This window comes from Mobula birostris, chromosome 6 (genome assembly GCF_030028105.1).
Source record: "Mobula birostris isolate sMobBir1 chromosome 6, sMobBir1.hap1, whole genome shotgun sequence".
Taxonomy (NCBI): domain Eukaryota; kingdom Metazoa; phylum Chordata; class Chondrichthyes; order Myliobatiformes; family Myliobatidae; genus Mobula; species Mobula birostris.
The window spans coordinates 41,750,991-41,776,876 of NC_092375.1; the positions used below are offsets into that span (position 1 = coordinate 41,750,991).

General features: G+C 42.1%; 1 protein-coding gene across 10 annotated transcripts in view; it reads right to left on the reverse strand.

Annotated features, from left to right (window-relative positions):
- spag17 (sperm associated antigen 17) overlaps window positions 1-25,886 on the reverse strand; it is a 287,464-nt gene that overhangs the window by 15,310 nt on the left and 246,268 nt on the right. For 7 of the 10 annotated variants that reach the window (XM_072260331.1, XM_072260332.1, XM_072260334.1 and 4 more), the window contains 5 exons: window positions 18,228-18,344; window positions 12,120-12,233; window positions 6,021-6,146; window positions 2,841-2,957; window positions 1,449-1,615 (listed from right to left, as the gene is read on the reverse strand). In XM_072260331.1, the coding sequence (XP_072116432.1) occupies window positions 1,449-1,615; window positions 2,841-2,957; window positions 6,021-6,146; window positions 12,120-12,233; window positions 18,228-18,344 (641 nt within the window). Of the gene's footprint in view, window positions 1-1,448; window positions 1,616-2,840; window positions 2,958-2,989; window positions 3,046-6,020; window positions 6,147-12,119; window positions 12,234-18,227; window positions 18,345-25,886 lie in introns of those variants that run through there. The other 3 variants (XM_072260333.1, XM_072260335.1, XM_072260337.1) reach the window with 3 other exon arrangements.

Genomic DNA, 25,886 nt, shown 5'->3' on the forward strand with positions numbered 1-25,886 from the left:
GGAGAAAATTCAAAAATCAGAGGTGCAAATACCAGTACATCTTTTCTTAGGTAAAGGAAAGGTTAAGGAAACCCTAACGGTTAGCTTGCAGGTTCTGTCAGTGGTAAGGAAGGCAGGTGCAATGTTAGCATTCATTTTGAGAGGACTAGAGCATAAGGGCATGGATGCAGTGCTAAGGCTTTATAAAACATTGGCCAGATTGCACTTGGAGTATTTTGAGCAGTTTTGGGCACCTTATCGAAGAAAAGATGTACTGGCATTGGAGAGGGCCCAGAAGAGATTCACAAGAATGATTCTGAGAATGAAAGGGTTAATCTATGAAAAGCATTTGATGGTTCTGAGCCTATACTCACAGGAGTTAGAAGAATGAGGGGTGATCTCATTGAAACCTATTGAAAGGTCTGGATAGAATGGATGTAGGGAGAATGTTTCTTATAGTGGGTGTCTAATACCAGAGGGCACAGCCTTGGAATAGATGGTCATCCGTTTAGAACACAGAAGAGGAGTAATTTCTTTAGCCAAAGGGTAGTGCATCTATGGAATTCATTGCCACATACATCTGTAAAGGCCAAGTCAATGAGTATATTTAAAGTGGAGCTTGTAAGGGCATCAATGGTTACAGGGAGAAGGCAGGATAATGGGATTGAGAGGGATAATAAGTCAACCATGATGGAATGGTGGAGCAGACACAGCAGGCAGAATGGCTTAATTCTGTTCCTATATCCTATGGTTTAACCCCCCAGGTAACTGCTTAGGAGCAGGAAGATAAGCCTTTGGGGTGCAAATAGCTGAGGGATTCCTTAGCAAAATGGACAACAAAATGGAGCTATTGTACATTGATATTAAGGTTGAGGCAGCCAGTCTTGGTAATTTAACTTCAAGGAGTGTAATCAACCATTTAGAAGGCTGTAAACAGATTGAGAAATATATGGAAGCATGTTTAACATAATTAAAAGATTTATTATTTACATTCTTGACAAAGATCATCTCACTATTCCTTTGGTATAAAGATCAATGATATTGATAAAGGTCTGCTCCAGGTTGTGAAAACCAGACTTAACCCATACATACAAATGAGCAGTTGGGAGATTGGAGGGATGGATGGGGTTGGATTTTCCAGCAGTTGTGGGACTGCAGGCCTCTTTTGTCAGGTGAGAACAGGGCATTTCCATAGTGCCATTTCCAAACCCTGCACCCCCATCCCTAAGCCAGAGCTATCAGGGGCTTGGTTGAGCTGAGCAGAGTTGTGATCATTGACCAGGCTAATTCACTTACTGTGTCAGTGAGGCCAGATGATAGCCACTCTTCCCACGTCTGCTACTCTCCTACCACAGCTGTTTTTGTTCATTTCTGACTTACAAGCAAGTTTGGGTTACGAACAATTTTTCGGAACTAAACACTCTTTTAACCTTGGGACTATCATTTATGATGTTTACTAAAACTCTTACCTTCTTATTAGGTTGTGAAAAAGGCTTTGAGCTCAAAATAGCCGATGGAAGTTTGACCTTCTCTTTCCTTGGCTGGCTAGCAGCATCAAGTACCAGGCTTTTGTGGAATATGATGTTACTTTCATTACCTGGCAACTCTTCTGGTTTGTATTCCACCATTCCATTTACTTATAAAAAGGAAAGATTTGCATAATGTAATTAGAATCTCAGAAATATCTCCAAATCCTTTACATTATAGCAAGAAGACTAGAAGCCTTTTGAACAAATTACCTCAGAATCAGTGGCAGTAATTATAGCAAGACAATGAGGAATAAACAGAAAATGTTGAAAATTAATAACCTTTCCACTTGAGGTTGGAAGAGTTAAACAAGTTTAGAGCTGCAAAGAAAAAGAAAGAATGGGGGAGGTGGCTGGAGCGAACACTACCCTTCCACACATTCTCTGCATCTGAAAACCTGTCTGTCTTTCACTTCTCCCCAATTCGCCTTCACTCTGGGAAAAAATGTTTCACATGTTGATTACTTCCAGCAATTTCATCTTGTATTCCAATAAATAAATATTTTGTTTTTAGGTAAGTATTGGAATTCAGAATTATTGCTTATTGAAATTTGCAGCCTCATGCTTCTTTCTTCTTGATCAAATATGAATTTAAATTATCTATACATTCCAATTCTTTCAAAATACAGGGCAAAGCATGCGTTTAGGTATATGTTCCAACAAGTTTATCCCTGATTTAGTCCATGACGTATTGTACAGTGCATTAGCTACTGTTCTCAACTATCAAAATTCGTTCATTTGACTGCAAAGGAATGGAATGTATCTGAATGAACATCCGAGGAGGAGTGAAACCTGAGAAGGGAGCTAAGAACAAGAGAAACAAAGCTGGTAGTCTCAGTCAAAATGCATCTTCCCTCTCCTCCTGCTGCAGTGTCCAAATACAAAACTTCAATAGCTCCTTTTCCCCATCAACTGATGCTGCTTGACCTGGTGAATTTCTCTAGCTTTGTCCAGTAGTTAATGGTTGGGAAATCAACCATTTTTGCTTATTTTCCTGAAACCACTACAGCCAGATAATCCCTATTCTATGATTTTATATGGCTTTATATTATAATTAATAGAAACCACTCTCATTGTTCTTTCCCATATTCTACACAATTAATTATCACACATTCAATTTTAGTTTGGAATCCACTTGTGTCTTTTTTTATTGCTATGTCCTGTTCTGTCTTTGTATCTGCCTTTTTACATTATAACTGTATATCTAAAGCCTATTTTTGCTTTCAAGCTATAAATTTCTGCAATATCAATCACTACCTACAGTGTAGGTAAATATAGTTTAGCTCAAATCTTAATTAAGTTTAAAATATGAAATTACAAGAGTTTGATACTAACTTGTCCCAATGTCTTTCAATTCATTTACCGGAATGGAAAGTGGTTTGTGCAAGGACCAACAGTTGTTCGGTTTCTGAGAGGTCAAGTCTTGTTCAGTAATTCTTTGTAGGATGGTTTCTATTAAATGATGAAGAAACAGAAAGAATCTTGGTCATATTTCTATGTTTAATGCTGTTCATCATCTTGTTCCTTTGTTGTCAAGATTCTGAAGGAAAGGACAAAAGTAACATCAGTTATCATTCTTCTTGTTCCTGAAGAAGTACAGTGACATTTAAATAAACAAGAGATTCTACAGATTCTGGAAATCCAGAGCAACGCACACAACATACTGGAGGAACTCAGTAGGTCAGGCAGCATCCGTGGAAATGAACAAACAGTCGACATTTCGGGCTGGGATCCTTCATCAGAACAGGAAAGAAAGGGGGAAGGTGCAGTAATAAGGTGTAGGGGGTGGGGGTGGAAAGGAGCACAAGCTAGAAGGTGATAGGTGAAGTCAGATGGGTAGGGGAGGTGGATGGTATGAAGCTGTGAAGTGATAGGTGGAAAAAGTAAAGGAATCTGATAGGAAAGGAGAGTGGACCATGTGAGAAAGGGAAAGAGGAGGGGCACCAGGGGGAGATAATATACAGCTGAGAAGACAAGAGGGAACCAGGGAAGGATATAGAAAAAGAGGGAAGGGGGAGGGGCAAACAATTATCAGAAGCTACAGAAATCAATATTCATGCCATCAGTTTGGGGATTACCGAGCCAGAGTATAAGGTGTTGCTCCTCCAGCCTGAGAGTGGCCTCATTGTAGCAGAAGAGGATGACATATCAGAATGGGAATGGGGATTCGAATTAAAATGGTTGGCCACCCTGAAATCCTGTTTTTTGTGGATGGAGTGAAGGTGCTCACTAAAGCAGTCCCCCAATCTATGTCGGGTCCCACCAAAGTAGAGAGCACCAGATACAGTAGACCACCCCAAAAGATTCATAAGTGAAGTGTTCCCACCCCTGGAAGGACTGTTTGGGGCCCTGAATGAAGGCAAGGAAGGAGGTGAATGGACAGGTGTAGAACAAATCCAGATGATTCTACCAAGAGGGGAGGTGGAAAGGGTGATATATAGGGAGAGACATAAAATGAGGAGAGAGATAAAGCTTTGAAATAAAAAATACAAGGTTAAGTTCTAACCTCCTTGGCCAGAAGTGCCATTGCATTTAAATATTATATTGCCTGTCTGCTCCTTAACCACTGGTTTCCAATTGTGTCTTCTTAGGATTCCTGAAGCAGCAGAAACTCAATGTTTTTAAATCAAGATCATACAACTTCAATGCTAATTTAACACAAAACTGTATAAGTTCCAGCTGAGAGGTTAGTTTTCAAAATGAAAGTACATGCGATTGGAGGCAATACACTGAATTGACTGAAAATTGGTTGTTAACCAGGAAACAGAGAGGAAGAATAAGTGGATCAATACCAAACAGATCAGAGTTTGGGCTCTGCTGGTAAACAACATATATCAATAATTGTATAAGGGAACTAAATGTAATATATAAATGTTTGCTAATCATATGCAACTTGGTGGAAATGTAAGTTGTGAGGAAAACAAAATGAGGCTTCAAGGTGATAAGTGAGTATATGAGGTGAGGGCCTCCGTTGGTCAGAGTTGACAGTGGAATTGTGTCCCAGTTGTCTAGATACGCAACCCAGGGCTGTAGCAAACCCTCCCCCCTCCCCCAAGCATCTGATGAACTCAAAGGAACAGCAGAGACTGGTACATGTTGGTACCTGAAGTGTCACAGGAGTTGCCAGTCAACATTGAACTCAATTTAGGACTGCCTTAGGGACTCCAGCTCTGGATTTTTCCCTAGGGTTTACTCCCGAAGCTTTCCCCAAGAGTGGGTATAGCTGCAAGGCAGCAGAGGTTTGAGATCAGAGTTTTCCTTTTCCTAGAGGAGCTGCCAACCATGGTTAACAAGCCCCATCTGCACAAAGTTACTGGTTTTAAGGCACCTGTAACCCACCCTTTCCCCTTCTCCTGTCAGTAGAAACATTTTCACCAGACTTAGGAGCTAAGCCACACGTGGAGGCCAGGAGCTGGACTTTGTTGTCAGAGGCTACTTGAGGTGCATGCCTTTGGGATCATTTAATAGGTAGTGGGAGCTGGTCCCCATTACCACACCTGGCTATAACAACCTTAAGGAAGTCAATATAATGTGGATAAATTATAGAATCATAGAATCGTTCAGAACAAATCATACAGGGCCCTGTAAAGTTGGTTGGGATGGACCAGTTGGGCCGAAGGACCCATTTCTGTGCTGTATGATTATGCTCTATGATTTTATTATAAAGCTACTGTCTTCAAAGTAATATTCATGCTTTAAATAAAGTGCTTGCTTTAAAAACCTAAAGAAATGACTTTCAAAAATCCAAACCGACCAGCTATTAGGGACAATTAAAAGTCTTGTGAAAATTTAAGATCTTTTTTGTTCTAATAATCTATCTCAGAGTATTCTAAAATGACCATATTCTTATTTTATGACATTCTGACAACGATTCATTTCCAAGAATATCAACAAAAGATAGCTTTCACCTTTTTGGATCTGGTGAGTTTATAAATATTGGACAATTCGCCCAAGTTTCTGTTTCCTCTCTGAATTCCACACAGAGTCTAGTTTGGTGTGTGGCATGTAGTCTTAGAGTGAACTGTTGATGACAAGTCCTACATTCACATATTTCCATATACATCTGCATAGAGATCACAAATTCTTTCATATATTTGTATATTTTGGGATCCAAACCTCATTTGCAAGGCCAGGACTAGTGATATATTTCCAAATCAAAGCAGTGTGTGGCTTTAGGGGAATCTACTTGTGCTGGTGTTGTATTTGCTTGCTGATGGTAAAGATCACAGCTTTGGGAGTTCCTGTTTGAGTTTAGTGTATGGTTCACATGGTAGCCTATGGTGGATGGATTGCAAGCCACAATGCTTCCACCAGAGTAATAACCAATACTGGCAGTTTTAATATCATTACTCTGCAAGATCCAATATTTCTTTTAATTTCTTAAAACATGCTGCATAGTCATGTCTGTCAAAGTTATAGCTATCCAGTTAAATAGATGAGTTTTCATCTTTCTAGGAGAATACTAAGTCCTGACAATAATATGGTGGTGTCCAAATAAATTTCAAATTATTTTACCTGTATTGGAATACTGACATTGAGGGAACACTTCCTTCTGTGTTGGGCCACCAGATCTTTTGAGGCTACATGTGTCTGTCTCTGTTTGTTGAGCAGAACTTGAGTGCGTTGATTTTTTATTAACTTCTGAAGAAGAGAAAATTAATGATAATTTTCAAAGAAATTTGGCTGTTTACTTACTCATCAATCATTTTACAGATGAATGTAACCCTCTTACCGGGGTTCGTCCATCAACTTAGCACGTTAGCTCACTCTGCTAACAGCCACATGACTCAGTGGTGAGAAGGGCACCTTTCATAAGCAAAACACGTCTAGGATCAGTATGATTTAGGGTTCAACCAAACAGGAATGTCGGGATGTTCCAATTAAAAGAACCTTGATTTGAGCGAATGCTGTATGAATACTGCCCACGGTTATTGATAGCCCAGAGATGACAGATCGTACACCAGCATAAAGTTATAAGGAAAGTATATTTACCAATTTTCAACTTTATGAAACAGTTAACAGAGAAAGAAAAATAAAAATACAAGGGTCCATTACAGTTAAATCAGCCTGAATGTGCACATAAATGTTGGAGCTCATTTCTGTAGTAGTTGGGTGTATTGCTTTATTCATGGTGCAGAATTCTCATCACCAACCACAGACAGAAGATTCCCTTCTTGGAAATCTCTGCCTCATGAAGCACTCCTTGCATTCAGGTCTCCCTTTTGGATGGGATCCTTCAGGCGTCTTCTCTGGGTGCTCTTCTCCCCGTTCCTCCCACTAAAAAGCCTCAGACCAGACTACTGTCTTTCAGAAATCTCTTCCCGCCCAGCTCTCTAGAACCTTATCACCCATCCCTCAATGCTGATTGGCTGGCACAACATTCCAACAACCCCACCGATCTCCCTCCTGGCACTTACCCTTGTAAGCGGAACAAGTGCTACACATGCCTTTACACTTCCTCCCTTGCTACCATCCAGGGCCCCAGACAGTCCTTCCAGGTGAGGCGACACTTCACCTGTGAGTCGACTGGGGTGATATACTGCGTCCAGTGCTCCCGATGTGGCCTTCTATATATTGGCGAGACCCGACGCAGACTGGTTTCGCTGAACACCTATGCTCTGTCTGCCACAGAAAGCAGGATCTTCCAGTGGACACACATTTTAATTCCATGTCCCATTCCCATTCTGGTATGTCTATCCACGGCCTCCTCTACTGTAAAGATGAAGCCACACTCAGGTTGGAGGAACAACACCTTATATTCCGTCTGGGTAGCCTCCAACCTGATGGCATGAACATTGACTTCTCAAACTTTCGCTAATGCCCCACCTCCTTCTCGTACCCCGTCCGTTATTTATTTATTTATATACATACACATATTCTTTTTTTCTCTCTCTCCTGTTTCTCTCTCTCCTTTTTCTCCCTCTGTCCCCCTCACTATACACTTTGCCCATCCTCTGGTTTTCCCCCCCCCCCCCCTTTTCTTTCTCCCTAGGCCTCCTGTCCCATGATCCTGTCATATCCCTTTTGCCAATCGCCCGTCCAGCTCTTGGCTCCATCCCTCCACTCCTGTCTTCTCCTATCATTTTGGATCTCCCCCCCCCCACTTTCAAATCTCTTACTAGCTTTTCTTTCAGTTAGTCCTGACGAAGGGTCTCTGCCTGAAACGTCGACTGTACCTCTTCCTAGAGATGCTGCCTGGCCTGCTGCGTTCACCAGCAACTTTGATGTGTGTTGTTAGATGACAGGTAAAACTGGGAGGGGTGAAGTGAAGAGCTGGGAAGTTGATTGGTGAAAGAGATACAAGGCTAGGGAAGGGGGAATCTAACAGGAGAGGACTGAAGGCCATGGAAGAAAGAAGAAGGGGGAAGGATCATCAGAGGGAGGCAATGGGTCGGTGAGGAGATAAGGCGAGAGAGGGAAAAGGGAATAGGGAATAGAGATTCCCTCATGTGCTCCTCCCTTTCATGTGTGTGGCAGTGGTAGTCCTTCCTGTTACATTTGAGTCAAGGCTGTAAGATTGAGAAATCTCTTCATCAATACTTGAGGAGTTTGCATAAGATAAAGCATACCACACTCCTATTTCCTCATCCTCTGAGTTTGTACAGTATTCAGTAGTTGGTCCCTCTTCACGCCTTTCCACTGAAATCCCACTATTGTCCGCTGGTTGCATTCCTGTTCTCCTCCTTCTGTGCGGTGTTCTCCTAATAGGTGAAGGATCCATGTGTGGCTCTGGGTTAACACATACTTCCTGCCCTGGGGGTAGAAGGTGATTCCAATGGAGAATTTAACAGGACCATTCCCATCCTCTGGCTTCACCTGGAACACTGGTAAATTTGGCATCTGGCTCTCCACAACGTAAGGTGCAGACACCCAGCGGTCGGCCAACTTATGCTTTCCTGGTAGCCCTAAATTTCTTATTAAAATTCTGTCTTCAGATATTAGTTGAGTGAAGCTAATCTTTTGATCATATCTCCTTTGGTTTCCTTGGTAGAAGAAACCGTTGCTAGCTCATAACACTCGATGTTTCAGCCCAAAACGTCGACTGTACTTTTTTCCATAGGTGCTGCCTGGCCTGCTAAGTTCCTCCAGCATTATGTGTGTGTTGCTAGCTCGCAAGTTTTTTGCAGTTCTTTCCTCATGTTAGACACACACTTGAGATGATGCATCTTCTGTGCAAGTCTTCACTGCCGGTTCCAAAATATAGATCTTCAGGCAATCTTCCTTTGCACCCAAACATGAAATAGTATGGCGAGTAGCCAGTAGCTTCATTGTGTGTACAGTTGTGGTACTGTACCAAATGCCCAATATGCTGATCTCACTTGTTGGCATCCAGGTTCTAAGCATGTCTAACAATGTCCAGTTGAACCTTTCAGGCTGGGGATTACCCTGAGAGTGATAGGACATGGTCCTCGACTTCTCAATTCCAAGCAAGTTCAGTAACTCATGTATGAGCTGACTCTCAAAATCCCTTCCCTGATCACTGTGTATCCTTCTTTGGAGGCCCTAATAAACAAAGTATTCCCATAATACTTTGGCAACTGTGGATGCTCTCTGATCCTTAGTGGGGAAGGCTTGAGCATATCTGGTGTAGTGATCCGTGATGACCAAGACATTTGCAGCGTTACTGGAATCAGGCTCTACAGAGAGGAAATCTATAAACACTAAATCCAGTGGTCTCGTACTTTGTAAATGAGGTAATGGAGCAACTCTCAGAGGCAGTGTCTTCTTCTAAATACATCGGATGCATTAACTAACAGTATTCTTCAACATCTGGCTTCATTTGGGACAATAGAATTGATCTTGGACCAATCCATAGGTCTTGTCAAACCCCAAATGACATGAGTCATCAAGAAGGGGCTTCAGTACAATCCTCCAGTACTTCTCAGACAAAACCAACTGGGAACATCGAAGTCTGTCTGGAGGAGACAAAACCCTGTACAAAACTTTGTTCCTGAACTCCAGTCTGTCCCATTAAGGAATGGTTAGTATGTTAGATACCGGTGTAAGAGGATCTGTAGAGTAGAATAACTTGAGACCTGTGTCAGGTATGGCGCTATGCTCAATCCATATGGATACATCTAAGCTTGGTCTTGTGAAACCTTTAGGAATAGGACTTTGCACTTTAGCGTTTCTCTTGATACATTGACTGGAACGTGTTTTCTTTGAGATGCCAGGCTATTCCCTGACTGGATCCCTCCGAGGTGTCCGGATGTCCTTTTCTGTTCAAGCAACCGCTGGGTTACTTACCCAAGGTTTTCCTGTCCTTCACTCGATGTCCATCCTCTCCACCGTTGTAACAGAAAATACCAGTCATTTCCCTCATCAAAAGACCCTTTTCAGCAGCACTCCTCTGATTAGTACGTTGTAAGGTGGGTCAGCTTTCCTATTGGACATCACATTTGATGGTAGCACGAGTCGACATTAACCTTGGCTTGCAAGGTTTTCACTTCATCTGGCAAAACATTGGTCTCTACATTGCTTTCCTCTGACTTTCTGCATGGATTCCCATGCCCCTGCCATATTAGATTAAACACACTCAAATAAGACCAACAAACAATCCTTCTCTGACAATGGTCCTACCCAGGTGTAGACTGTCTGGTTTGTACTGGTCCCTCACCCCTCCAAGAACTAGTTCCAATGCCCAAGGGATCTGAAATCCTCTCTCCTACACTATGGCTCAAAGCACATATTTATCCCAACTATTTTGCTATTTCTACTGTACACATGACACAGGTAGAAATCCCGAGGACCTTTGAGGTCCTACTTTCGAATGTGTCTCATAGGTCCCTAAATTCAACTTGTAGGACCTTATCCCACATTTTTCCTTTCTCCTGGGTGTCTTCGTGAATCACACCAAGTGACAGTTCCTGTTTTTTTTGATATTCTGCAGCTGCTACCTAAATCCCTGACCCATGTACCTGAAGGCAACCCACCAATGAGGAGTCTTGTTTTCAGGCACAGAAGCTCCTGTCTGTTTCACTTACTATGGAATCCCCTAGCACTACAGCTCTGTCTGTTTTCTGCCCTTTTGTGCAGCAGAGATACCCACAGCGCCATAGTTTTCACTGTTGTTGCCTTCTCCTAATGAGCCATCTCCCCCAACAGTATCCAAAGTGGTATATCTGATTTGGAGTGGTATATCTCCTGCACTAACTTCCTGCTACTGTTCCACCTGTTGGTCCTTGTCTTTGTCTTTCCTATGAACCTTACACTGTGGTGTGATTAACTCACTAGGCATGTTATCCACAATATTCTCAACACTGCAGATGCTCCAAAGTGAATCTATGTGCATCTCCAATGCCGTCATAAGGTCTGTCAGGAGCTGCATCTGGACACGCTTCCTTCACATGTTGTTATTGGGGACTCTAAGAACCTCCCTGAGTTCCAAGTTGCATCCAGAACAAGGCCCTCCATTTGATTATCCTTTATTCACCCCTTTACACTGAAAATATTGTGGATAACCACTCTACACATACACAATCTCTAACACAGGTACTTTGTTGCTACAGTGCAGCTCATTTCAGAATTGCACTGCCACAGCTACCCGAGGATATATAATTCTGAAAAGGGCAGCAGGTACATAAAAATAGTACCCATTGTAGGTGCAAACAACCCACTCCCCCTCACCCCCCTGCCCCATGCCTCACCCTTCTGCTTATGTTTCTACTTCCGCATGCCATTCTGACCTGGAAAATATTGCTGTTCCTTCAATGTCATTGGATCTAAACTTTAGAATGTCAAACACAACGACACTTGGAATACCTTCAACAAAGGGAGTGTAGTGGTTGAGGAAATGGTTTACCAACACCTTTGAATGTCCGTTAATAAATGCTAGCCCTCCAGCAGATCTTCCAAGTATAAATAAAAAATATAAATTATCTCCTTTATGTATCAGATGATTGTGCAAACTCTTGAAATTGCTACTAATTTCAGAAATTTCTACACTGTCTATTGTTATCAAATACTTCAATTATTCAGATATTTGATAATTTTTGATTCAAATTGATGTGACTATCTACATTCCCCAACATACTAATTTTAAAATTAATCATCCTTCCCACCAAAAGACCACAGAGGCAATGCCGCCGCAACTAAATGAATAATGCATTATGTGATGATGGATAATATTAGAGGCTAAAATGACTACTGATTTAAACAATAATGCTTATTATTAAAAGATTAAGCATTTTGTACAGGTACAATGCTTTTATCATCAAAAATCATATCTTCTCACTTATTGCCAGCAATACATAGTCTGTTTGTGCACATTTTCTATTTCATTTTTACCTTTTTTACTAAAGATTTAACATATTTAATCTGGTCAAAGTTACAAGCAAGAAAAAATCTGCCAATGCTGGAAATCCAAGCACCACACGCTGGATGCTGGAGGAACTCAGCAGGCCAGGCAGCATCGATGGAAAAGAGTACAGTCGACGCTCAGGGCTGACACCCTTCAGCAGGGCATCTCTACCATTTGACAACTTCAATCAATAAATGAAGATTCAGAACGTGAGTAAGATGAACAGAATGAGACTGAGATCAGTGAATACAGTAATTTTATGCACTCTCAACAACACTATGCTAGATTCACAAATAAGTTACAAAATAATTTACCTGGTTTGGAATATAGATATTGAGAAGTAATTATCTGTTGTGTTGGGCTGTGGCTGCAAGTGCCTGACCCCATTCCATGAACTGGATTTGTGTACATTGGGCTGTTGGCCACGTCTAATAAAATAAAGTTAATGAATCTTACCAGAACAGATAAACTGTTATTCCAAATATATGTCAATTTGCAGAGATGAATTGAACAAAAACAAACAAAAAAATGCTAGAAACATACAGAAGCCAGGCAAAGAATAGATGTTCTGGAAAACCCTATTTCTCCCTTTTCCTTATTCAAAGTAAGTTTTCTTTGCACAGATCATGTGGTGAAGCTCACGTAAATCGTACACTGCTAATTTCTTCAGTACTTTCACCTGAACTCCATATAATAAACTTCTGTCAGGTACATTTCCTCATAGATCAAGGTTATACAAGGTAATATTACAGAATGCAGAACTGGTTGGAGAAAATGGGAACATGTAAAATTTCTTTAGCTTCCTGAAGAAGTAAAGGCTTTCTTGGTCATGGCATCTACATAGTTGGACCATGACAAACTATTGGTGATGTTCACGCTTAGAATCTTGAAGCTCTCAATATTAGCATTGTTGATGAAGAGAGAAGCACATGCCGAACCCTTTTCCTGAAGTCAAAGACTAGCCCTTTCTCCATCCCTTTATCTCTTTCACCAATTTCCCAGCTCTTTTCTTCACACCCTCCCATCTCCCAGTTTCACCTATCACCTGTCTTCCTATACTTCTTCCTCCCCTCCCCCCACCTTCTTATTCTGACTTCTCCCTTCCTTTCCAGACCTGATGAAAGACGGGCCAATCCTGACATTGGAAGTTTTGAGAGGAGGGGACATCAACTGGGTCCACTGCCCAAGTGCAAAAGGCAGCAGTGGGTTGCTACAGTGAAAACGAGCCTTGACCAGCAACCAATTGGTGTTTGGGATTGATTAGAAAGAGTAAATTAGAGGGAGGTAGGGGCAAGCGCACTGGCCATCATCATAGTAGCTGTTTTCTGAGTGGACAGAGTCAGAGTGGTGATCTTGAGCCTTTAGCTCTTCGAGGCTTCTGCAAAGAGAGGCTTTAGTCAGAGAAAGCAAAGAGAAGAACTAAGAACATAAGAAATAGGAGCAGGAGTAGGAATCTGGCCTGTCAAGACCGCTCTGTCATTCAATAAGATCATGGCTGATCTGGCCATGGACTCATCTCCACCTACCTGCCTTTTCCCCATAACCCTTAAAAGCTCCAGGTTAAGTTTTTATTTTCTTCCCTTCTTCATATCTACTCAGCTAGAATAGTAGAAATGGCATACAGGATTGTGGAATGCTCCTCTTGCGGGATGTGGGAAGGCAAGGAGACCTCCATTGTCCCTGGTGACTACAAGTACGAGAAGTGCATCCAGCTACAACTTCTAACAATCTACTCTATGGAGTTGGAGCTGGAACTGGATGAACTCCGATCATTCGGGAGGCTGAAGGGGTGATAGATAGGACATATAGAGAGGTAGTTACACCCAAGGTGCAGGACTCAGGAAACTGGGTGACAGTCAGGAAGGAGAAAGGGGTTAAGCAGCCAGTTCAGAGTACCCCTGTGGCCATTCCCCTCAGCCACAGGTATACCACTTTGGATACTGTCGGGGGGGGGGGTGGTGGGTGAAGGAGGTGTGAGGAATGGCCTAACAGAAGACAGTCATAGTGGTCGGGACTCTGCCACTGTCTGTCTCTGTGACTCAAGGGAAGGAAAAAGAAGAGGCATGCTGTGGTGATCGGGGATTCATTAGTAACAGGAACAGACAGATGATTCTGAGGATGAGAATGAGATTCCTGTGTGATATGTTGCCTCCCAGGTGCTAGGGTCAGGGATATCTTGGATCAAGTCCTCCCCATTCTTAAGTGGGAGGGTACACAGCCATAAGTCGTGTTTCATATAAGGACCAATGATGTGGATAGGATGAGTGATGAGGTTCTGCATAGGGATTTTTAGGAGATAGGTGCTAAGTTAAAGGGTAGGATCTCCAGCAGTTGTGACCAATAGCCGGTGGCTATTGGTGTTCCTCAGGGGTCAGTATTGGGACTGCTGCTTTTCACATTGTTTATCTATGATTAAGATAATGGAATTGATGGCTTTGTGGCAAGGATGCGGATGATACAAAGACAGGCGGAGGGGTAGGTAGCGCTGAGCAAGCAATGCGATTGCAGCAGGACTTAGATAAATTGGAAGAAAGGGCAAAAAGTGGCAGATGGAATACAGTGTGGGGAAATGTATGATAATGCATTTTGTTAAAAGGACCAATAGTATTGCCTTTTACCTAAATGGGGAGACATTTCAAACATCAGAGGTGCAGAGGGACTTAGGAGTCCTCATGCAAGACTCCCAGAAGGTTAATTTACAGGTTGAATCTATAGTAAAGAAGGCAAATGCAATGTTGGCATTTATTTCAAGGGAAAAGAATATAAAAGCAAGGAGATAATATTGAGCCTTTATAAGACATTAGTCAGCCCGAACTTGGAGTATTGTCAACAGTTTTGGGCCCCATATCTCAGAAAGGATGCGTTGTCATTGGAGAGAGTCCAGTGGAGGTTCATGATGATGATTCCAGGAATGAAGGGGTTAACATACAAGGAACATTTGGCAGCTTTGGGCCTGTACTCACTGGATTTAGACGAATGTGGGGGGATCTCAAAGAAAGTTACCGAGCGTTAAAAGGACTAGATAGGGTGGATGTGGAGAGGATGTTTTCTATGGTGGGGGTATCCAGAACTAGAAGGCACAGCCTCAAAATTGAGGGCTGACCCTTTAGAACAGAAGTAAGGAGGTGTTTTTTTAGTCAGAGAGTAGTAAATCTGTGGAATGCTCTGCCACAGACTGTGGTGGAGGCTAAGTCCGTGTATATATTTAAGGCGGAAGTTGATTGTTTCCTGATCAGTCAGGGCATCAAAGGATATAGCAAGAAAGCAGCTGTATGGGGTTGAGTGGGATCTGGGATTAGCCATATTGGAAGAGTGGAGCAGACTCGATGGCCTAGTTCTGCTCCTATATCTTATGAGCTCAGGATTGCTAATGAGTGAGGCCAGAACTATGAGGATTATACAGTTTAATACGTGGCTAAGATTTTTGGATAATTGGGCTCTTTTCCAGGAAAGGTGGGACCTGTACAGAAGGGACAGATTGCACCTGAACTAGAGGGGGACTAATACACTGGTGGAAGGTTTGCTAATGCTGCAGGTTGGGGTTTAAACTAGAGCTGCAGGGGGATGTAAACCAGACTGCTAGAACAGTTCCTGGAAAGATCGTGGAGGAAGATGTTGGTGAGTCCTCAGACAAAGTTATGAATCAAAAGGTTGAGCAAGGTGCAACTAGTGTCCTGAGCTGCATATATTTCAATACCAGATGTATTGTAGGAAAGGTGGATAATAGGACTGAAGATGAGGTAGATGGTTTACAAACAGAGGTGATGTGTAGTGGGGAGAGGCTGTTGAAAGAGCAAAGTTGCAGTCAGCAGGATGAGTTGTAACGTAAAAGGTGGGCAAAATCGAAATGAGTGAAAATAGGACAGAAGGTGTTATATTTGAATGTGTGCAGTATACAGAATAAGGTAGATGAACTTGTAGAACAGTTGCATATTCCAGGTATTATGTAGTAGGCATTACTGAATCATGGTGGAAAGAAGGTTATAGCTGGGAGCTTAATGTCCAAGGATACACATTGCATTGAAAGGACAGGTAGGAAGGTAAGGTGGTGGCATCGTTCTGCTGGCAAAAAATGAAATCAAATTATTAGAAAGAGGTGACACAGGGTAGGAAGGTATTGAATCATTGTAGTAAGAGCTAAGGAACTGCAAGGATAAAAAGACCCTGTTGGGAGTTAAATACAGACCCCCCCCCCCCAAACAGTGGTAAGGATGTGGTCTACAAATTACAAAGGGAGATAGAAAATGCATACCAAAAGGGCAATGTTACAATAGTCATAGGAGAGACAAGAAGATGGCTTTTGAGAGTAGCTTGTGGTTGAACCCGCCAGGGGATCAGCTGTTCTGGATTGGGTGTTGTGCAATGAACTGGAATTGTTTAGAAAGCCTCAGGTAAAAAAAACCCTTGGGGGCAGGTGATCATAACATGATCAAATTCACCTTAAATTTTGAGAAGGAGAAGCTAAAGTCAGATGTATCAGTATTACAGTGGAGTTAAGAGAATTATAGAGGTATGAGAGAGGAGTTAGCTAGAAATGTTTGGAAAAGAACACTGGCAGGGATGATGGCAGAGCAGCAACGTTAAGAATTTTTGGAAGTAATTTGGAAGGCACAGGATAAGTACATCCCAATGAGGAAAAAGCATTCTAAAGGAAAGAAGACACAACAATGACTAACAAGAGAAGTCTAAGCCAACACAAAAGCCAAAGAGAGGGCATATAATAGAGCAAAAATTAGTGGGAAGTTTTAAAATATCAAGAGAAGGCAACTAAAGAAGTCATCAAGGTCAAGGTGGAATACGAAAGTGAACCATCCGACAATATTAAAGAGGATTCAAAAGTTTCTTTAGATGCATGATGGTTTAAAGTGAGGCAAGAGTGGATACTGCACCACTGGAAATGACATTGTAGAGGTAGTAATGGGGGACAATGAAATGCAGGACGAACTGAGCAAGTTTTTGGCATCAGTCTTCAGGTGTCAGGGGGTCATGAAGTGTATGAAGTTAATGCAACTAGAGAGGAGAATCTTGGGAAACTGAAAGGTCTGAAGGTAGATCACTGGACCAGATGGTGTACACCTCAGGGTTCTGATAGAGGGGGCTCAAGAGATCATGGAGGCATTATTAATGATCTTTCAAGATTCACTAGATTCCAGAATAGTTTCAGAAGACTGGAACCACACTCAGGTTGGAGGAACAACACCTTATATTTCGTCTGGGTAGCCTCCAACCTGATGGCATGAACATTGACTTCTCTAACTTCCGCTAATGCCCCACCTCCCCTCGAACCCCATCCTTTATTTATTTATATACGCACATTCTTTCTCTCTCTCTCCTTTTTCTCCCTATGTCCCTCTGACTATACCCCTTGCCCATCCTCTGGGTTTTTTTTCCCCCTCCCCCTTTTCCTTCTCCCTGGGTCTCCTGTCCCATGATCCTCTCATATCCTTTTTGCCAATCACTTGTCCGGCTCTTGGCTCCATCCCTCCTCCTCCTGTCTTCTCCTATCATTTTGGATCTCCCCCTCCCCCTCCCACTTTCAAATCTCTTATTAGCTCTTCCTTCAGTTAGTCCCAATGAAGGGTCTCGGCCCAAAACGTTGACTGTACCTCTTCCTAGAGATGCTGCTTGGCCTGCTGCATTCACCAGCAACTTTGATGTGTGTTATTTGACAGAAAAGGCAGCTTACCCCAGCTCCTAAATTGTATGTTCATCTCCTAGATCTTTAGGAAAATTTACAAATTAAGTTCCACTCTAAAGCTTGTTACCTAAATTTTTATTTGCAAGTCTATTGAAAAAGTATTTGTGACAACTATCTGTCTTGATTCCCGTTAATTTCAGAACATTGACAAAAAATATACTTCCATGAAGTATTTCTTCATTTATTCCTATATATTTATTCTTTTTACATTTTTCACTGATGCTTAACTGATACTTTCCCCACATTGTTGCCAAAAATGAACTGGCTTTGATTTTTGTTGACTAAAGCTGGTAGTTCCATTTGGAGATGGTATTTATCACTTCTGAAAATAAATTTAAATACAAAGTCTGCCTTTGTCCAATGAATGATTTTGAAAGAATGTTCAATATTCAGTCAGTACAATAAAATATCTTCTGATTTACTGTAAGCAATACAATTGACATTGCAAATGCTTTATTTTCTTTTGTTCCTGCACCAAGTCTGGGCTGTTTTCTCACACCAAAGTTTACATGAGCTATTTAAAATTTTCCATACTGTGGTGAATTCCTATTTCACACCTACACGAGGAATATTCTGCAACTAAAATAGGGATTCAGTAACAAAACAAAGTGAAGTATGCATGAAAGGACAGATTGAGACTATATACAAAGAAGTTCCATCCATTGTTATCAATTGTTTGGCAGATTCACATAGAAATTAGTTGCAGAAACACAAATTAGTTTACCTGGTTTGGGATACTGATACTGAGAGCTCATTGCCTGTTGTGATGAACTTTCTCTTCTTTTCAGAGGACATGTGTCTGAACGCATCCCAGGAGCTGGAGTTGGACTGTTCGTCACATCTGATAAATAAACCATACTTATAAGTGGGAAGAGACTGAGATCCTTCAGCAGGTTGTTTGCTGCTCTCAAAATTTTGTTCTTCCTGATTTTCACAATGCCAGTAACAGGTTTGTAGCATCTGTCTGCCTCAACAATTCTTGCTGAACTCAGAACTTTTACCATGAACAACCTACTTTCCTTGATTTGTTATTCATTTGTAGGGGTGTATGGGGTGTCAGGGAGGGGTAGCACCTCTGGTGGGGGAACATGCCGTGTCCTTTTCAAGGCAGTTTGTCCACCTTTGGTCCCCACCTGGCACTCAGCTCTCACCTGTGGCTCCCTGTAGCTGTTTGAATGCGACAGCGGCCACACCCCAGGCAACGGCTTCGACAAGCCAACTAAACCAGGTGAGGGTAGCCGACGGGTCTCAAAGACAGACTCCGGCGGATTGAGCAGACGAGACCAATGGAAGGTCCAACGGTCAAGAGGGTGGTCTCTGCAAGCGTCGTGGAATGCGTAGAGCATGACAAGACACAGAAGACGTCCTGGTCATCCACTGCGCCTAGTCCCATCTCCAGCCATCTCGACTCTGTCTTGCCACTGGATCCAGATGGGAATTGGGAAGTGAGAATGAGGCTGACGCTGCGCAACTCTCCCTCACTTAAATCCAAATCAAGTGCTAGTCTCGACACCATCATGGTGTCGAGGTCTTCTACGATGAACGAACACACGTAATTCATTTGTACCTAGATAACCATATTTTCACTTTAGGTGAATGTTGGAATCAATATCTTTTCTTTGGCACAGTATTGTGCAAAAACAAATTGGCCTAGATCTGCTGGCTATTGTTAGCATTTCCATTTAAAAGTTAAAATCAAAGTCAAGTTTTTTGTCATATGCACAATACATATATGCATAGGTGCTATGAAAAACTTACTAGCAATAGTATTAAAGGCACATAGCATTATATACGCAGCAGTCACAACAAAAACACCAATTAAGCATAAATTATACATTTTTACAAGAAAGAACACAATTAGAAGAAAAAAGTTACATTTAGTGCAAAGTGATCAAGGTGGTTATACTGCTGTAATGTTGTAGTAATTAGGATTGTGCCAGTTGGTTCAAGAACAGGATGACTAAAGGGAAGTAGTTGCCCTTGAACCTGGAGGTGTGCATCTTCAGGCTTCAGTACCTCCTGTCTGATGATAGCTGAGAAGGTGGATGATGGGGTCTTTGATAAGACCATAAGACCAAAAGACATGGTGCAGAATTAGGCCATCTGTTTTGAAAGGGAGCCCCTCTATCCTGAGGCTGTGCCCTCTTGTCCTAGACTCTCCCACCATGGGAAACATTCTTTCCACATCTACTCTGTCTAGGTTTTCAACATTCAAACTGGTTCAATGCAATTCCCCATCATCCTTCTGAATTCCAACGAATACAGACCCAGAGCCATCAAACGTTCCTTGTATGATAACCCTTGCATTCTTGGAATTATCCTTGTGAACGTCCTCTGGACCTTCTTCAATGCCAGCACATCTTTTCTAAGATGAGGGGCCCAAAACTGTTCACAATACTCAAGGTGAGGCCCCACCAGTGCCTTATAAATCCTCAGCAACACATCCTTGCTCTTGTATTCTAGACCTCTTGAAAAGAATGCTAACATGGCATTTGCCTTCCGCATCACCAACTCAACTTGCAAGTTAACTTTCAGGGTGTTCTGCACAAGGACTCCCAAGCCCCTCTGCATTTCAGATTCCTGGATTTTCTCCTTGCTTAGAAAAAAGTCTGCACATTTATTTCTACTACCAAAGTGCATGACCATGCCTTTTCCAACATTGTATTTCATTTGCCACTTTCTTGCCCATTCTCCTAATCTGTCTAAGTCCTTCTGCATCCTACCTGTTTCCTCAACACTATCTGCCCCTCCACCATTCTTTGTATCATCTGCAAACTTGGCAACAAAGCTATCTATTCCATCATCTAAATCACTTATATACAGCATAAGAAGAAGTGGTTCCAACACCAATCTCTGCAGAACACCACCGGTCACTGGCAGCCAAACAGAAAAAGATCCTTTTATTCCCACTTGCTGCCTCCTACTAATCAGCCAATGCTCTAACCATATTAGTAACTCTCCTGTAATACCATGGGCTCTTAACTTGGTAAGCAGCCTCATGTGTGGCACCTTGTCAAAGGCCTTCTGAAAATCCAGATATACAACATTCACTGCATCCCCTTTATCTATCCTACTTGTAATCTCCTCAAAGAATTCCAACAGGTTCGTCAGGCAGATTTTCCCTGAAAGAAACCATGTTGACTATGTACTATCTTGTCCTGTGTCTCCAAATATTCCATCACCTCATCCTTAACAACTGACTCTAACATCTTCCCAACCACTTAGGTTAGGCTAACTGGTCTATAATTTCCATTCTGCTACTTTCCTCCTTTCTTAAAGAGTGGACTGACATTTGCACCATGCAAGAGTACAATGATTTCTGAAAGATCATTTCTAATGCCACTAGAATGTTTAATGCTACCTCTTTCAGAACCCTAGGATGCAGTTCATCCAGTCCGGGTGACTTATGTACCTTTAGGTCTTTCAGCTTTTTGAGCACCTTCTCTCTTGTAATAGTAACTGCACCCACTTCTCTTCCTTCACACATTATATCAGGCATACTGTTAGTGTCCTCCACAGTGAAGACTGATGCAAAATACTCATTTAGTTCATCAGGCATCTCCTTGTCCCCTGTTATTATTGCTCCTGTCTCATTTTCTAGCAGTCCTATATCCACTCTCATTTCTCTTTTATAACATACTTGAAAAAACTTTTACTATCCACTTTGATATTATTTGCTAGCTTGCTTTCATATTTCATCTTTTCCCTTCTAATGATATTTTTAGTTGCTCTCTGTACATTTTTAAAAATTTCCCAGTTCTCTATCTTCTCACTAATTTTTGCTTTGTTGTATGCCCGTTCTTTTGCTTTTACAATAGCTTTGATTTCCCTTGTCAGCCATGGTTGTACTATTTTACCATTTGAGTATTTCTTCATTTTTGGAATACATGTGCCCTGCACCTTCCTCATTTTTCCTAGAAATGCACACCATTGCTGCTCTGTTGACATCCATGCCAGCAGCTCCTTCCAATTTACTTTGGCCAACTCCTCTCTCATACCACTGTAATTTGCCTTACTCCACTGAAATACTGCTACATCAGACTTTATTTTCTCCCTAACAAATTTCAAGTTGAACTCAATCATATTGTGATCACTGGTTCCTAAGGGCTCTTGCACCTTAAACTCCCTCTTTGCCTCCAGCTCAGGTCATGACGCCTAATCCAGTACAGCTGATCCCCTAGTAGGTTCAATGACAAACTGGTCTAAAAAGCTACCTCTTAGGCATTCAACAAACTCACTCTCTTGAGATCCAATATCAACTTGATTTTCCCTATCAACCTGCATGTTAAAATCTCCAATGACTACCATAACATTGCCCTTTTGACTTGCCTTTTCTATTTCCTGTTTTAACCTGTGGTCCACCTCCCAGCCACAGTTGGGAGGCCTGTATATAACTGCCATCAATGTCCTTATACCCTTGCAGTTTCTTAACTCACCCCACAAGGATTCAGTATCTTCTGATCCTATGTCACATCTTTAGATTGATTTGATGCCATTCTTTACCAGCAGACCCACACCACCCCCTCTGCCTACCTTCCTATCCCTTCAATATAATGTGTAACCTTGGGCATTCAGCTCCTGACTACAACCATCCTTCAGGCATGATCTAGTGATGGCCACAACATACCTGGCAATCTATAATATTGCAACAAGATGATCCACCTTATTTTTTACACTACGCGCAGTTAGAAACAACATCTTGAGTACTGTATTTGCTATCATTTCTGATTCTGCATCCCTACTGATTTGATACTCAGTCTGTTGGCTGCAACTAAGTCCCATCACCTGCCTGCCCTTCCTGACAGTCTGACTGCATGCTACCTTTACTTTTTTACCACCTGTTCTACCCGGAGTCTCTTCAGTCTGGTTCCTACCCCCCTGCCAAATTAGTTTAAACCCTCCCCAACAGTTCTAACAAACCTGCCCACGAGAGTATTGGTCCCTTTCGGGTTCAGGAGCAACCTGTCACTTTTGAACAGGTCATACCTCCCTCAGGAGAGAACCCAATGATCGAAGAACCTGAAGCCCTGCCCCCTGCACCAGCTTCTCAGCCACACATTTATACTGTTTCTACCCCCACTGGCGCGTAACACAGGCAGCAATCCAAAAATTACTACCCTGGACGTCCTGCTTCTCAGTTTTCTACCTAGCTTTCGAAATTCTCTTTTCGGGACCTCATTGCTTTCCCTTCCTATGTCATTGGCACCAATATGTACCAAGACATCTGGCTGCTCCCCTTCCCTTGCCAGAATGTTGTTTTTCGTGATCTGAGACATCCTTCACCCTGGCACCAGGGAGGCAACATACCATCCGGGTATCCCGTTTATGTCCACAGAATCTTCTGTCTGTTCCTCTCACTACTGAGTCACCTATCACTACCGCTCCCTTCTTCTCTCTGTTTCCCTTCTGCACCACGGACCCATGGTCAGTCCCTGTAACCTGGTCACCATGGCTTTCTCCCGGGAGGTCATCTCCCACAAAAGTATCCGAAGCGGTATACTTGTTTTTGAGGGGAATGGCCACAGGGTGCTCTGCTCTAACTGCCTATTTCCATTTCTCCTGACTGTCACCCAGCTCCTGCAACTTTGGGGTGACTCCTTCCCTGTAACTTTGATCAATTATGTCCTCAAGGAGCTGCAGTTGGATGCACTTCATGCAGATGTAGTTCCCCGGGAGACTATGGGTCTCCCAGTTCTCCAACATCTGGCATGATGAACACACTACAGCCATTTAAACGGTAGAGTAAGAGAGGAAATAAAAACAAAAAGGAAACCTTAACAGACACTTTACACAGAGCTGACGCCTTTTCTGAGCCTAAGCTTTCTTTTTGAGCCAAAGCCTGTTGCTTCTGCTCTTGCCACCGGCCTACTCCCAAAAATGGCCGCTCTGCTTATCCTTTCTGTACTTTTATTTGGTTTGTAGAGCTTTGTTGATGCTGCTGATAGGCACCGTACAATGGAATAATGCCCGTGGAGCTCTCTTTTTGAATAACTGCCACCGACCTGTGAGAAATACCTCTTCGCAGATCTCTGTTGATGCCTCTGGTGTACAATGAACTAATTGATAATGGATGTTGCCCTATGTAAATACTGCTGATAGTAGAGAGGGAGTGCCTGTAATGTACTGGGGAGTCCATAATGCTCTGCACCTTCTTACATTCCTGTGCATTTGAATTGCCATATTAGACCATGATGCAACCAGTAAGGATACTTTCAATAGCACATCTGTAGAAGTTTGTTAGGAGTATTTGGTGGTAAGCCAAATCTCCTGAATCTCCTCAGAAAGGTATTTGCACAACTTCATTGTGATTGTGTCTATGTACTGGATCCATATCAAGTCATGCAGTATGTTAACACCCAATAATTTAAAGCTGCTGACTCTTTCCACAGCCAATTTCCCAAAATAGTCTGGTGCTTCCTCATTTTCCTGAAGCCAACAATCTACTCTTTAGTTTTTCTGATATTAAACTGGAAGGTACTATTGCACACCACTCAGTCAGGTGCCCTATCTTACTCCTGTGTGCTGACTCATCACCACTTGTGATTTGTCCAACAACAGTAGCATCATTGGCAAGTTTGAAGATGGCATTGGAGCTGGTTAGCCAGTCATGAGGATATAAAGGATAAAACAGGTGGAGCTGAACACACAGCCTTGAGATGCATCTTTGATGATGGTCAGTAAGGAAAAAAAATACTGATCCTTACTGATTAAGTATCCAGCTGCAGAGAAAAGTATAGAAGCACAGGTCTTGAAGCTTGGTGATGAGTCTGGATGAGATGATTATGTTGAATGCTGGAGTCAATAAACAGCAGCCTAATGTATGAGTTCCTGTTGTCCAGATGGTCCATAGCAGAGTGAAAAGCAGAGCAATCACATCTGCTGCTGACCTGTTGTAGTGGTAGGCAGACTTAATGGTCATCTCTGAGGCCAAAGTTGATTTGTATCATGAACAACTTCTCAAAGCACTTCATTACAGTTCATGTAATTGCTACTGGACAGTAGTCATTCAGGCACCTGCAATTAGCTCTTTAAAAGCAATCTAAGTCATGGACATTCACAGGTGCACTATCAAATGTGGAAGTCTCTGATGATGGAGATCTAGAAGACCAAATTTCTCCGTTTGTTCCACTGCTGGTTTCACATGGTGTCTTGCAGCTTAGCTCAGTTTTGTGGAGATTTCCCAGTATTTACACACTGAGATATTGTCTCTTGGCTGCTCCACTTGGTTAGATTTGGTGCAGGATCAAAGTGACCATCAATTTGAATAGAGTTTGCAGACCTGTGATATGAACCATGCTCTTCTTTTTAATTATGTCAGTTCAATTTCATGTCATTAATTTATAAATGTTGCTTTAGTTAATTCAATAGCTTTTTACCTCTTGGTAATATTTTATTTTAATATATAATAATGTTGCTGCATGCAAGGGATATATAAAACTATTAGTAGGCAGTTTTAATAGGTAGCTGTCAGCAAAGGGGCTTTTTCAGCTCTCAAAGCTTTTCAGAGCTTCCGCGCAGTGCCCTTGGAGAGCCCGATACCATACAGCTGGAGGCAAGGATGCTCCAAGCTAGTTAGACAGAACCTTTTGTTTCCAAATCCAATAGGTTTTGGCTTCAGGAGACAGCAGGCAGAAATACTGAACTGATGATCTGAACAAGCATGAGCTGGCTAATTTTCTTATATAGTGCTTGTTTAGACAATGCATGTTCAATGCATCTCCCTAACAACTGCCCGATATATTGGCCTATTGAACAATCTAGTAGAGGGGGAAAAGGCAAGGTGATAAATGCCAGGTTCGGGTGTGATCCAAATCTCATGAATGACTAAGTACATTAGATCATAAGACATAGGATCAGAATTAGGCTATTTGGCTCATTGAATCTGCTCTGACATTCAATCATGGCTGATTTATCTTCCCTCTCAATCCTATTTGCCTGCCTTCTCCTCATAACCTTTAAAGGCCTTTACTAATTAAGAACCTATCAACCTAAGCTTGAAATATACCTAATGACTTGGACTCCACAGCTGTCTGTAGCATTGAATTCCACAGATTCACTACCCTCTGACTAAAGAAATCCCTCCTCATCTCTATTCTAAAGGGACATCCTTCTATTCTGAGGCAGTGCCCTTAGGTCCTAGACTCTCCTACTATTGAAAACATCCTCGCCATGTCCATTCTGTCCAGTCCTTTCAATACTCAGTAGGTTTCAATGAAATCCCTGCTCATATGTTAACTCTTTCACTCCTGGGATCATTCTTGTAAACCTCCTCTGGACCCTCTCCAATGCCAGCACAAACTTCTTTGATGTGGGGCCCAAGAAGTGCTCACTATACTCCAAATCTGGTCTGACCAATGCTTTATAAAGTTTTAGCATTACATCC